The sequence below is a fragment of the Pogonomyrmex barbatus genome, unplaced genomic scaffold (genome assembly GCF_055798465.1).
Source record: "Pogonomyrmex barbatus isolate J1 unplaced genomic scaffold, ASM5579846v1 scaffold5, whole genome shotgun sequence".
In the NCBI taxonomy this organism is placed as follows: domain Eukaryota; kingdom Metazoa; phylum Arthropoda; class Insecta; order Hymenoptera; family Formicidae; genus Pogonomyrmex; species Pogonomyrmex barbatus.
In genome coordinates, this window is record NW_028297149.1 from 5,658,831 (window position 1) to 5,674,094 (window position 15,264).

Genomic DNA, 15,264 nt, shown 5'->3' on the forward strand with positions numbered 1-15,264 from the left:
TAAAATTGCAAATATTGTAACTTTATTTTTAATTTTCTTTTTTATGTCTATATTATAAACAATATTATAAGAAAATAAGTAAGAACTATGCGCAACAACAATTTTATTCTTCGCACGAATTTGTTTTACTCTTGCATTATTAAATCACGAACAGGAATTGGCTTTGCGTAAGTAAATGTGAGAATAAATAATACTGTTTTTTTTTCATCTTATGGCATTGATATATTTTTATATCTATATCATATTCATGTCATATATAAAATAATGAACATTATATTGCGATGTCGCTGTTCAGGCAACTCTTGATATAAAAATATTTGTTTTCATATACATTCTCTTAAATTCCTCATTAATTTACTTAAAAATTTTGTAAAAGAATAACACTTCAATGAGGAAGTTACTACATAAAATAACTAATTAATAATAATTAAACATTTTTTAAAATAATGAAACATTAAGTCATTGTTTTGCAATACAATAACAACAAAACGAGTAAAATAATTTGTACAAATGGCAGATCCTTTTGTGGCGCAAATAACAATTAATAATATAGAAATTATATAATGCAATCAATATAATTAAAAAAATATATATACATATAATCAATAAATTTAAAAAATAAATGCTATCCGGCTGACAGTGTTGTATGTCGATTCTGATGGAATTTACAATTGTTAAATAATTTAATGTTATTGTTTAATAATGTAATGTTATTAATTTAATGTGCATTGTATATTAAAATCTAAAATTATATTTCACAAAATATTTTTGTTTTTAAATTAGTAACTTGTAAATGATATATTTGTCACTTTAACGCCTGTAACGGATTGATTGATCTTGGAAAAACGTAATTCGTATATTAATTTTTTTCCTGTAGAGTTTTTACATTTTTATTATTTCTATAAAAAGAATTTACATACCAAGCAATATAACTATTCTATCAAATGAATCATTTTCCTATAATTTATAATTCTTAATTTTACTAGGCACGTTTTAATTGGAACAATTACATTTGCTTGAATATAATTTCTTTCTAATCAGATATATAATTCTAATAAATATATGTTTTCTACAATATATCTTTCTTTTAAAAGTTCGATGTTTTGATTTGTATGTCGCTAAAATATATCTCTATAGCAGGAAAGCCTAAATCGATTATTTCGATAAGTACGTTTTTCCAAAACTAGCTATACGTCTTAGGACACGCTAAAATTGATGAAACATTATTGACATTTTCCAGAATACAGACAATTAATTATCGAGTTAAATAATTCTTAACTTAAAAATGATTGATCAAAAATTGATTAGCATATATATATATATATATATAGCAATATATATAGCAATATATATATCTTAAGTAAAAATTATATACATAATTCTTTCTGTGCACTCGTCATGTACACTATGATATGCAAAACGATATTTCTCAATAGATTCGGTTTTCATATTCATTTCACCGAATAAATATTAGATAATAAAATTCCACAAAGCGAAGAAATACGCGAGAAACGCATCAGAACGTGGGCTCAAAACGTATGAGGTATCGACGATTTGCTAAGAGAAACTTGTGCTCGGACGTCGTGAGATCCAGTCTCCATGAAGCAATGGCACACTCTCTGAATATCTATAGTTATTGGTGTATTCATGTTTGCAACTCTTTTGCGCTAAACCGTTTTGCAATTCGCCCCGTGGTTTAATATGATGGTGCTGAGACAGCTGCAAATTTTTGCACATTGTCCTATACCTTTCTTGCACCGCTTGCTCGCATTTCCGCTCGATGAACATTGGTGAGAAACTATTACTTCTCGCTCTGCCTGCAAATTTGATAATTCCAAAGTACAGAATATAAATAGGTATAGGCATAGATATCAATAAGCGTATAACTAAAATAATACATTCCAATAACCCGGCTAAACACAAAAGCAAGTACAATAATATAAATTCGTTGCAACAAAATACGAAACAATGTTTTTCAAATTTTTTTTGGATCGACCTCTTTATTATCCAATTGCAAATATGTAAACATCAGAAAGGGGGGGATTTTAGGGATCCTCCGCGACCACTTTAAAGCTCGCGATCTTATGAAAAACTCTGCAGTACATATTACAACATATAGTTCTACAACAGATAGCTCTACAACAGATAGCTCTACAACAGATAGCTCTACAATAGATAGCTCTACAATAGACAGCTCTGCAATAGATAATTCTACAACAAATAGCTCTACAACAGATAGCTCTACTGAGATAGAAACAACACACAAATGCAAATATTTTCTTGCATCTTCTTACAGCACAAAATATATATTACGGTCATTAAAATTGATGATATCCAGATACCTGTTTTACCGACCATTCTGGCAATCCGTTTTGCTCGGGGGACTCTCGGGGGAAGGATTGTTTTCACTTCCATCATCGTTCTGTTTAACGCACCTTATCAGAAACATCGTCAGCGCTCCCACTATCGGGGGAACGCCGGCTAACAGGAAAGGCAACTTATAGGATCCTGATAATAACATAAACAATATAACATGTATTATTAATTATTTAGTTTATAATCGTATGGCAAAAACAAGCAAAAATTCTCTGTATCGTATCTATTTTAAATCATCATAATCTCCCTTTCGAGATATGCGAGAAAATTATTACAATTATTACCGGTATGATCGTATAGGAGACCCGCGATCGGCGGACCAACCGTTAGAGGTATAGAGCACATTCCGAGAAGAAAGCCGATGGCTTGGGTGGCGCCGCTGCGACCGCAGATATCGAACGCGATCGGGCCGAGTAACGATATAAAGCATCCATCGAACAATCCCATGCCTAGTGAAATGACCAGGAGTACGATGAAAGATTCGGTGACTGGAAGAAGCATCGTCAGGATGCCGATAATCAGAAATGATATCTGAAAGAAATATTCTCTATTTTCCTTGTTTTATTTAGACTTGTATCAAAATTCTAGCGTGAGAAAAAAGAATGATGAATATTTGATATACATTGACATGTTTATTATTAAAACAGACTTTAGACACATTACACGTTGGAATTCGAAGTCTCTGTCGAGTACTCACCTGCTGCAAAAATATGCGATTCACCTTCGGCAAGTCGGCGATGTAGCCGAAGATTAAACGGCCGATACCGGAAGTGATACCGATGCACATGACCGGTAACTTGCTGTCGGCATCTTTGAACGTCATAGCCACAAACTTGCCTATGTGAACGTACGGGACGAAGTATCTGAAATAACAAATTAAATTTTCTTCATCTATATAATTAAAATAAAATGTAATTTAACAGAAACTCAAAATCGCATTGAAACGAAAGAAAGGGAAGATGCTCAGCCAATAGAAAGAAGCGATTATATTTGCGTGAGTTCTGGAGAAAGATTAACATAATCGCGTTTGATAAACGTTCGAGATATCGCTCCATAAAAAGATTTCGCAGAATATAGAAAGTAGCCAGATTGGTGATTTATCGGGATTATCTATTTGGATTCGAATGCTTCGTGACGAATGCTGCTTTGGCGATTGATTTATCGGGGTCGTCTATTTCGGTTTATCGCACCGTTTGCGTATATAACGAACCGAGATAAGTCGAGATCGTTGCAATTCGCTGGGGCTAAACATTAATGATCGCGCGCAAACGGGTCGAACTTACCCAAAAAGAGCGAGAGGAATAGAACTAGCCCACACGACGTATCGCTTTTTCTTCCAGATAGATACATTCACGAATTCTTTCAGACGACTTCGTATCGATTTCGTCTTGTGTCGCGGCTCATCTTCCTGCGCTGTGCTGGTGATTACTATAACGAAGATATTCGTTGATTCGTCTCCTCAATTATCACAACTATTAAATCGCAGTTATTAACGAAATTTTGAATCAACTTTGAATGAATCCAAAATTCAAAAAAAAGTTAATGCAAATAATTTTAAATGTAACCGACGCAGCGGTCCCCCTTTACAAAACAAACGTGGAGAGATTTTTAATTTTGTAAATTTCTATCGACAAAAATAAATAAATAAATATTAGCAAAATTGACAGATGCACTTAAAAGGTCAAATTACAAAAAGCCTGCGAGTTTTTCCAAAGAGGCTTACGTGGTATCGGCTTGAAGAGAATCGCGCAAGCCATGATGATGGCCGTGAGCACGGCCATGCTTCTTAACGTCCCTTCCAGACCGAAACGCCATATCAGAAGCTCCATCAGGGACGGCAGCAACGTCGTGAATATGGAACTTCCGGCCGTGACGATGCCGTTCACCAGACCAAGATACTTCTTGAAGTAGTGGCCCAAAATCGCCAGACTCGGGGTGTAAGCGAGACTCGCGCCGAGCCCGAACATGACGCTGTATGTTAGATAAAGCCATTCCACCTGAAAACACACACACACACACACACACACACACACACACACACACACACACACACACACACACACACACACACACACATAGAACATAAATGTTTTCGGAAGAAATTGGAATAGAGAGAGATTAGAATAAGAGGAGTATCTCCTTTTTGCCTTCCATTTACCTTGTGTGTTAGCAGCGAGGAAAGCAACAGGCCAATGGATGCAATCGCACCTCCTACAAAGGTGGTAGTCTGAATGCCAAATTTATCCGTCAGTATTCCGGCGATCGGCGATAGGAAGAATGTGGTTCCAATAGTCAGTGAGCCTACCAAAGCTGAAACAATTTCGAGTTGTCTGATGAGTTTATAGGATGACTCGAATTGACTCCTCTACTGTGAAAATATCAAAGGAAACTGTCGTTTTTATCGCATCCCTTTTAATTTCTATTCGATGTATACAAGTCGAGAATATGTTAAACAACAGAAAGAAATATGAGCAATAGAGCTCGGTAGATAGGATCTTAAGTGTCTAACAATCTTTTGACTTTATACATATATATATATATATATAAATGTAAAAATAAAAAATAAAAAAATAAAAAAAATTAAAAATTAAAAAAGTTTTTTAAATGCCTAATAATCCTTTCCTTTATTCTTTTAAATTATATAATTATATAAATTATATAAATATATAATTATATAAATATAATTATATAAATTCAAGATTATGAAGCACCTAAAATCTTACCGAGTATTCCTTTCTGTTCTTTTAAAGGAATATGCTACAATAAAGATTCAAAAAAGCTCTTCTTTGTGATTTTTTTTAAAAACTACAAGTCTTAGAAAAGATATTAACTAGTATACTGATTGCATACACTTTGAATTTTAAGAATTTTTGTATGTAAAAATACAAATATATAGTGTTGTAGATTTCTTTGTTCAAACAATATGGCCCATTGATAGCGTAGAGAAATCAAGTAATTATCGAAAATGAAAAATTCTTTCGAAAGTTTCGAAATTATATGAGTAGTTTCAATTAAGCGTAGGGATTTTTAAAAATAATTTTTTTTTATAAAATGGTAGCTGTTTGAAAAAAAATTTTTAATTTTACTAGATTTTAATATCTGTAAACATCTTGTTCTCAGAAATTAAGAATTTAAAAAAATGTCTGCGCTTAACTGAAATTATTTATTTTGTAAAATTAATTATTTATTTTGCAAAATTACTTGAAATTTGAAATCAATCAATCAAAAATTGTTCCAAAATTATAGACGCTGTCAGTTGAAGATAAGTGATTTTGAGAAAAATTTATAGATTCAGTTATCGATAAGTTATCAGAATTTATTAATCTATCGCTGATAAAACAAACACAACATTGACTATATGATCGAAGAAATTTTTGTAACCTAACACACGAGACAGGACTTAAGTTAGGTTAAAAGTTTAGAGTTTAGAGTTTAGAAAACTGGCCAAATAAGCATGTTTTATACAACTCGAAAAGTATTTCGAATTTCAACCTTTCGAAAAAAAAAAAATCGGTTTTTTTTAAATTTTACTGTAACGTATCCCTTTAATTTCTATAATTTATTCTTTGTTATGTGCCATTTTATTTCTTAATTGATCTGTATCTTTATTGACACACTAATTAAACTTTGCATAATTAAATAGATTAATGTTTTATTTAAACAAAACAAGTAATTATCAGACCTTCACACGCAATAAGCATTTCTATCGTTTCAATAATAAAGATAATAAAAAGAAGACTGAAAAGAAGTCTGAAGGCAATGAACATATGTGTTTCAATAATGAACAAGATAGTTACCGACAATTAAAGATCGTGGCGATCGATAAGATGCACATTGTGAATTAACAATAAAGTATCCAGGTCGGCAATTTATGAATTGTATTTTTCTTTTCATTACAAGCAGGCCCGATGATCGAGTTAATGAAGCGGCATGAATTAGCCTCTATTACTATAAATTACTGTCTAATTGTCGTCAACAATCTATACTCGGTGTTTAAGGGTTCCATATAAATAATCAGACGACTTTTAATTTATTCATTAGTCGATCAATTCCTTTCCACTCAAACTTAACGGGCAAAATGAAGAAAGATAAATATATAATTTATAACAGTAACGAACAATAACGAAAGACGTCATTTCGCACAACTGATACGGCGTTATCGGAATACAAAAAAGCAAGATCTATTGAAAAAATCCGGATAGCGGGGTTCATCGAACCGCACGTGATTGCGAATCTCTCGGATGTTTATATTGCACGATCGGCACGAAAAATTATTAATCAAATGAAATTGAAATATTACAATTAGATTTTCGCCAGTTATCAATCGCACAGGTTTTGTGCGATTTAAAATGAATTGTTTCATTCGTCGATACATATATCATAAACAATGTCATCAATTACGTCATACATAGTACGCATTATAAATGTTGCGATATATTTATAATATTTAATTAACGTGGTCGTAATTATAAGGATCTGTGTAATTGCTGCGATATTAAGAAACAGTTGCGTTCTAAATGGATATTAAAAGTTAATTGTTATCGTTTAACAAAAGATAAAAATTATCCATTTGTGTCACTTGTACTTCATCTGAAGTAGTCGTATAATCATTGTTAAAAATCGGAATGGAAAATTCTTCTTCAAAATTCTTTCGTTCATTTTATATATATATATATATAATTTAGTATGGCATTTTAACAATTATGAATATTTTCGTTATACATTACGTTTATCATTAAAAATTAAAAGATGAAGTAAAATCTCGTTTATATTCAATTACGATTCAATTGTACACGGAATTCAATTATATTTGTAAATATTTGAATAGAACAGGCCTGTCCAATTTCCGGTTCGTAAACTATACGCTTCCCCTTTTTCCCGCTTTTCCTCAATGGAAAGGGGAAAGTGCTTAGCTCGAAAGTTGGACAGACTTGTAATAAAAACATATGCATATTTTAATATATTTCGTTGCCATTAGAAAATTAAATATAAACAAATCCAAATACAAAATTTTAAGTTTCACACAATCATATTTCGACTTATTTTAATTTTAGGCATAGTTATAAATAATAAATTAATAGTTAAAAGATTTTGAATTAAATTTTGAATTAAATTACGGCAATATAAATTTTTATACCTTTTTTATGTCTAAATATAAATGTAACTTACACTTTGATTTGCTTCTATTATTTTGTAACTAATCTATTATAATTTATTATTTTAATTAATTTTTACATAATTAATATAATTTTTTAAATATTCTATACAGTGATAGACTCATATTTAACGATGATATTTTTGTGTTAGTACAATTTAAAACTTTGGAAACTTGAAATATATCATGTAGAAAATGTATGCAAAAGTCAAAACTTGTGTCTATTGTTTTCTAGTAATATATAAATTATTATAATAATAGCAATGCTGTGCAAAAATAAAAATTATTGATAAAGTCATGCATTACATATTTTGATTAAAAAAGGAAAATCACAGGTCGGAAACGTTCATACCTTATCATTAAATAAACACTCTTAGACACTCTTGATAAGTAATTGTTATAATCTTACCAAACTCCTTACTTAACTCCCTCTTTCTGGGCACACTTGTTAATATTCCATCCATAAATCAGCAATTCAGCACTTGATTTTTTTCAAAATGTGTGCAGATGTGTATATATATATATATATATATATATATATATATATGTTTGTTTATAAGTCGGATTAAAAATTTTTTCGATCACAGACACCTATTAAACTTCTCTATGTGAGTACACAGCATTGAAAACGTAATAATAATCTTTGCAATAAAATATTAAAGCAGAAAAACAATGTTTCCTGTATAATATTATTATCACTTTTAAAGTCCACTTTGTAAAGAAAGTTTTTGCAAAAAATGTTAAATATATATCATATATCATACACAAAATAAATCGTATCGTTGGAAGCAAAATTTCATACATTTCTCTATTATTTTTTCTAAATATTTAGTTAAAAATTTTCTGAATAGTTTGGAAATTATTTAATTTTTAAATTTATAATAATTTTTATATAAAGAGAAGTTCTATATTGTAATACTAATGCCGAAATTATATATTTAGAACATATATTTTGATGGAAAATTAATAATTTGGTATACATTATTTTTATATTTTATGTATGTTTAAATTATCCAATATTCAAAATTATTCTATAAAATATTAATTTTTTCTCTTGTAATTAATTTCAAACTTATTCACAATCAAAAATTTTTATCATAAGAAAAAATATTGAGTATAAATTTTTTTTTCTTTAACAAATAATAAATGTTAAAAATCATAATATTTCGTGTAAACTTTTAACTTCTTCATAACTCAAATATGTTTACCGAATGTTCTAAATAGTATAAACATAAAAAAAAATCTTTTTTTCAGTATTGCGTATTACTTATCGCGCTGATAGTTGACAGTCCTTATTTTTAAATTTTTTGATGTTTTTGCAATTTCGAGAATTCTTATATTAAATCTTACTACGATCTACAATCTTTTCAATTTTGATAACACACAACTTTTTACTATTATCGCACAGCCAATACATTTTCAAATCGACGAAATACACGGTACGGTAATCAGTCTTTCAAAGGATTAAAAAAAAAAAAAAGAAAAAAAAAGAAAAAAAAAAAGAAAAATCGAAAAACCGTTCGTTTCTCCCGAAGTTAACAACGAAGCTAATTGTTTTGAAGCCGCGAATCGAAAAAGGTTTCACACCTGCTTTAGAGGACACCTCGGTCTCGCCAGCCTCCGTGAGTCGCTTCTGTAGCTCCGGGTAGATGAGAGAATACGTGTTGATGATGCTGAAGAGCACGCCGTTGATCGTGAAGCTGCCGATCATGATCATCCAGGCCCTGAGGCCGCCGTCGGGCGGCCCGACGACCGCGTCCTCGACCCGTTGGCTCCTCATGGGCTCCTCGTTGGGCCCCTTCCGGTACGTCGTGTTGTTTCCGTCGATCTGCACCGTCGCCGCGTTCTCCACTTTCCTCTTGAGCTGCATTCTCCTCAGCTTCCCGATCGGCGCGTCGATCGTTACTGCCGCGCTCTCGGCCAGAAGGGGATTGCCCTCACCCGAATCGGAATTGTCGAGGTCGGCCTGACGAGGCCGAACGTGGCTGCTCGCCGTGCCGATTGGATCACCCGCAGCTGTGCGATCGATCGCTCGGATCGACCCGGCAACGTCACCTTCCAGACCGAAGCTGCCAACGTCGCCATCACCGACCTCCTCGTTGATCGTCATCGTTATCGACGATTATTCGGGTTGATTATTGCCACCGCGGTCCGAAAAGATATCTGTAAACTTCCGATAAAGAAAAAAAAAAAAAAGAATGTTTTATTTATGGTCTCACGAGCTGAATTGGAGTGCATGATTAGATAACTTTCATGAAAAATGCTTAATATGCGAGATCTTCCATCATCGCGTTGACACGTGACGGTAATTTATTTAGATAATCGAAAATCAATCTTTCCTTGATCCCTCTCTCTCTCTCTCTCTCTTTGAAGATCGTTATCTATTCTTTAATACAATGCGTTTCAGGATAAATTGATTTCAAATTAATTCAAAGAATACATTGTTTATTTACTTTGCACTAACTATGACTAAAAAAATGTCATCTTTCTAAAAAAATATCATCCTTGAAATTGTTTGTTAAAAAAAAAAAAAAGAAGAGTGATCTAGACTGGTATTCATAGTCAGTTCTTATATTTAATATCGTCTTAAGATAAAATTTCAACCAACAGAATAGCTATATGAGCTTATTTAAGATGATATTAAATATAAGAACTGAATACTGGCCCTAGAGTTTTTATTATTTATTATATAGAATTTCTAAAATTCTTCATTGAAAAGAGAATTTTGCATCAAAAAAATAAGTTAAAAAGGATTGCTTTTAATAATTATTTTCATAATTGATAAAAATTCAATACATCCAATATTCAAAATATTTATAAATGAAATGAAAATAAAACGAATGAAAACCTAATAATATTTTTATTCCTCTGTAATGTTAGTGTAAAGCGTTTAAAAATAATATTATAAATTTTAATGATTTAAAACATTCAAACTCGTTTTTTGAAAAAAAAAAAAGACTTTGAGTTATGTCCTTGGTTTAAATGGGCGAATGAAATACATATGAAAAATACATATAAAAAATACATATGAATACATATAAAAAATTGCTTCGATAGATTTTACAACATTGTATATCATATAACTCTCATTTATATCTGTTAACGTCCGCATGAAATCAATATAAAATTTTATTTGTTTGCACTCTTTGCCAGATTTTTAATCCAGCATTACTAGATATTTTTTGAATTCTTAAAATTTTATTTAATATTTAACATCTTAAAAAGAGATGAATTTTATACAAAATATTAAATAAAATATTAAATAAAATTTTAAAAATTCAGGAACTCGCATAAAGTTCATCTCTTTTTAAGAGATTAAATAAAATAAATAAAATTTTAAGACTTTAAGAACACGTATAAAGCTCATCTCTTTTTAAGAGATGCATTCTTATTTTCCTATTATCACAATTTATGAATTAAAAATCTTTCATTTATTAAAGAATTTTAAAACGAGAAAAACTATTCTCATAACTAAGTCACTACTTAAAATTATTGATTTTTCTCATTTAAAATTTTAGAATTTTTTTATTAATAAATAAAAGATTTTTTATCCCAGCATTTTACTAGATATTTCTTGAATTCTTAAAATTTTATTTAATATCTTAAAAAGAGATAAACTTTATATGAAATATTAAATAAAATTTTAAAAATTCAAGATTTCGCATAAAGTTCATCTCTTTTTAAGAGATTAAATAAAGTAAATAGAATTTTGAAAATTCAAGAATTATGAAAGAAGGAATTCAGGAATTGTTGATAATGATAAAATAAGGATGTATCTCTTAAAAAGAGATGGACTTTATATGAAATATTGACTAAAACTAAAATGTTAAGAATTCAAGGAAAATCAGGAAAAACTCAAACGAGGAAAATATAATAATATAATAATAATTTCAAATGAATTATTCACGAGTATTTTATGTAATTACAGATGACGTCAATATTGACGTCATCTGTAATTACATAAAACAGCTTTTTTTTGTAATAAATAAATATTTATATATCTATTCAGCAACACTATCTCATATTCAAATAATTCGTGCGTTTTTTATATTAAATTTCACTTTAACTTCAAGTAAGTGAAAAAAAAAAAAAAAATGTAAACATGCGTATTTTATATTTTTGCATTTTTCATATACGCGTTATTTCGGGATATGCGCGAAATGCTACGGACAAAGAAGCAGCGTTACGGAAAAGTTCTTTTCCGTGCGTGCTAAAACCGACACCTCGTTGCAAAAAAAAAAAATCTTTCCGTCCACGAGCGTTCTGTTCGTCGCACATGGAAGATACGCAACGACGCGTTTGCTACTCCGTTTGCCGCCACACAAAAGTCCGCGATGCGAGCTTGATTAGTCTTTGAAGCTGGACGATGTAGCTTCAAAGACTGCGGCTTAACCGTTTAACTGCCACCCTTACCGATTTGACACATCGGTGTAAGGCAGAAATTGCGTGCGAAATCGTTAATCCCGTCATTTTCGGTCTCCCAAATCCAGCAGCTCTATCGAACCTCCATAATCGAAATAATAATAACTCTCACGGGTGATAAAAATACGATAATAACTACGATAATGCTCTGCTCATCGTTACATTGCACAAATCTTGACATCGGCCACTACAACGAAATATCAAGTCCAAGATCTATGATGAAATCTATATCTATCTTAATAAAGGCCGAATCTCATCGCTAATGCAATTATGTCGATCTTTCACGACAAAGTAGCGAACCTCTATTCAAGCGCTACAAAAGATGCAATGTACGACTGTCATTCGTAAGTTTACCACAACGAGATTATTTTCTCAACGATGAAAATGCAAGACGTCTTTATTACGGCAAGTAAATTCTTAAGAGGAAAGCCTATCTTGACTGGCAACCAAATAAGTTTTTTTTTTTTTTTTTTCTTAATTTTCAAGACAAGCGATGTTAAATCAGGGAGACATATTTTCTTCGCTTTTTTTACGTTTTTAAAAATAAAGATTATTTAATGAGTTACATATCAAGGATATTTGATTCAATGACTGTCAGTCTTCTTTTATCACGATTGCGATATACTCGTAATCAAACTGAAACTGCTGTCGAATCGGAATTCCTCCGCGTTTTTCTCAGATAAACATGCCTCGATTAAGGTAAATCGAGTATCCAATTTCATTGGAACTAAACTTGGAATTTACCTTAACGAGCTAATTTTTAACGATAATTTTTACGTTTTATCTCACTGTCGCAATATTTCGAAATATGTGCGATATGCGTGTTATTTTTACGTATTAATCGTTGCGATACGCATCGGCTTGCGGTTTGCAAATTGGAATAACAACCATTGCTGACGGTTGATACGTGTCGACTCGTCATCAAACACAAATTTTTCAAATATTTAATTTCATCGAAAAATTAACAATACCTCTCATATCTGTCACCTTATTACAACACACAAACAGAACAGAAATCTATAATTCTATCTCTCTCAGATATCATTTTCTTTATGTGTCTTTGTTCAAGATGTAGTTGCAATTGTGGAACTCGGCTTCTAGAATCACGATCCCGAAGTTTTGCGAATTGGTCTGCAGACCTCGACATTCAAATCGCTTCGTGTCAAACGTTTAATAGCCCTTAACAATTCAATAAATCATCGATCATCGATCATCGATCAGCGTGTGTCTCGCACTCGAAAACTACAAAGCTAAAACAAACGTAAACGAACCTTTCTTTTTTTCTCATATATAATAGATTTTGATGTGACGCAAGCACATCATTGGAGCATGACAGAAAACACAAAGAAACAAAATGTATTATTTGCAAATAGATCTAAAAAAAAAATAAGTAAATTCTTTGTTATCGGAGCATATAATTATAGCAATTATAGCAATAATTTTAAGACTCCTGAGTAATCACCGCGGCCATATTGGAATCGTGACATTGGAATCGAATCATAGGTGAGAAATGACACAATAAAATTTTTATATTATTATTTGCAAAACTATCGCAATAAAAAATTTTATTTTCAAATAAAGAGATATTTGACTAAAATAACATCTAATATGGTTTTAAGACACTTGTAAAAATGGGACTGCTATCCTTTCCCTTCCTGACAGTCAATAAATAGCTGTAAAAGGTAGTGAAATAAAGTCTGTTCAGGCAGAAAATGCACGATTTGACAGCTGTTGAAAGAAGTGGAAAAAATGCTTTTACATGTAATGTCCGAAGATAATTTTAGCTGCCGCCCATTTTTACGAATCTGGTAAGTACAAAACAGGTCACATCCGCACGATTAAGAACATAATAACAAAAATTTCCGCAATAAAAAATTTCGTTATCCGCACGTCACTTATATAAAAATGAACAAGGGCAAGGCTAAGATAAACAAGAATGAACGAGCTTCTATTTTGTATCGCGACGGTACATCGCTATCGCCAACGCGGAGTTCGGTGAATATTCAAGAACCTAATTAAGCTGCTCGGACGGAGCATATCGGCATATTAAATAAGCGATAATACATTCGTAACTGTTTTGTAACAAAAAAGAATGTAAAGTATTATTTTTGAAAGTAAAAAAAGCTATTGTTCACATTTCCGGATTAAGATATTATTAAAAGTCACATTAAAAAGGAATATTTTTTTGCTAACTCTTGATACGAAAATTCTGATTGAACTTATTGATATTTACGTAAAAATTGGTCATGTGTAACATTTCATGTGAATGAACATATTTCAAAATATTTGAGAAATTGTTGTCATAATGGCTCTTGAAAGAATTATCAGCTAATCTTATAAATTCTTAGAATATTTTTAAGATTTTTCAATGCTTAATATTGCATTAACTCGCGTAATATTTCAAATGATCGTTTAATGCAAATAGTTTAATGCTTCCTTAATCAAGTTTTGTTTGTTTAAAACATTTTTTTAAAACAAATTTATTTAAAACGTTTAAGTAATAATTAAAGTAATAACATTTAAGTAACATTTAAAGTAATAAAATATCAAAATAGTATCTATTTTACAAATATCATATTACATAATAATTTTATTAAATTTTTTTAAATGACAAATTAAAATTCAGAAGATGTTTATTTGATTGAAATATAAACATAACAGAGTGATATAATTTTTATATGTACTTTTACGTCATAAAAAAATATTTACCAAAAAACTTAGTTGGACATTCATTATATAATTGAATCCAACTTATTTCAAAATATTTCGAAAACAAAATTTTTATAAAAAAATCTTTTAAATTTGATGGTAAATAATATTATTGAATCGTTATACGTAATGATTATACATTTAATAAATATTCTTATCTTAATTCGTAAAAAATTATAATTTTTTTCTTAAACTTTACGGTAAATTTATGTAAAATTTTCCAAAAAAGTTAATTGTTTATTTCAATAATGAATTAAAAATTGTAAAATTTTCCGTCTTATGTATAAATATTCTAAACTGAGAGAAATCTGAATACTTGCATAATATCTTATCTATAAGTAAAAAATTCTGTATATTTAGAAACAATATCTTGAAATATGATACGATAAAAGTTAATAAAAGTTAATATATTTTTTGCACATGTTGAAATAAATAATTTTCTTATTATATATATATATATATATATATATATATATATGATAAGGTTATTTTTTTATATTCGATTAAACGCTAGAATCTTAACACATTTCGTATCACGTAAGTTACCAATAAAATACCATGCTGAACTTTCTGTTCAGGCCTTTTGATACTGATTTTTAGCA

At 30.3% G+C, this 15,264-nt stretch overlaps 1 protein-coding gene and 1 long non-coding RNA gene across 5 annotated transcripts in view; one reads left to right on the plus strand and one right to left on the minus strand.

Annotated features, from left to right (window-relative positions):
• The window catches only part of kar (monocarboxylate transporter 10-like protein kar), a 27,857-nt gene continuing 12,593 nt past the window's right edge, over positions 1–15,264 (minus strand). For 3 of the 4 annotated variants that reach the window (XM_089081415.1, XM_089081414.1, XM_089081413.1), the window contains exons 2-9: positions 9,119–9,701; positions 4,535–4,686; positions 4,100–4,373; positions 3,660–3,804; positions 3,074–3,239; positions 2,661–2,907; positions 2,356–2,508; positions 1–1,817 (exon numbers count right to left, since the gene is read on the minus strand). In XM_089081415.1, the coding sequence (XP_088937541.1) occupies positions 1,558–1,817; positions 2,356–2,508; positions 2,661–2,907; positions 3,074–3,239; positions 3,660–3,804; positions 4,100–4,373; positions 4,535–4,686; positions 9,119–9,641 (1,920 nt within the window). In that variant the 5' untranslated portion in view covers positions 9,642–9,701 and the 3' untranslated portion in view covers positions 1–1,557. Of the gene's footprint in view, positions 1,818–2,342; positions 2,509–2,660; positions 2,908–3,073; positions 3,240–3,659; positions 3,805–4,099; positions 4,374–4,534; positions 4,687–9,118; positions 9,702–15,264 lie in introns of all 4 variants that reach the window. The other variant, XM_089081416.1, reaches the window with a different exon arrangement.
• On the plus strand, positions 13,027–14,497 carry LOC148935406 (uncharacterized). The gene is made up of 2 exons (XR_016140327.1): positions 13,027–13,456; positions 13,573–14,497. It is a non-coding gene; the product is annotated as an uncharacterized LOC148935406 (long non-coding RNA).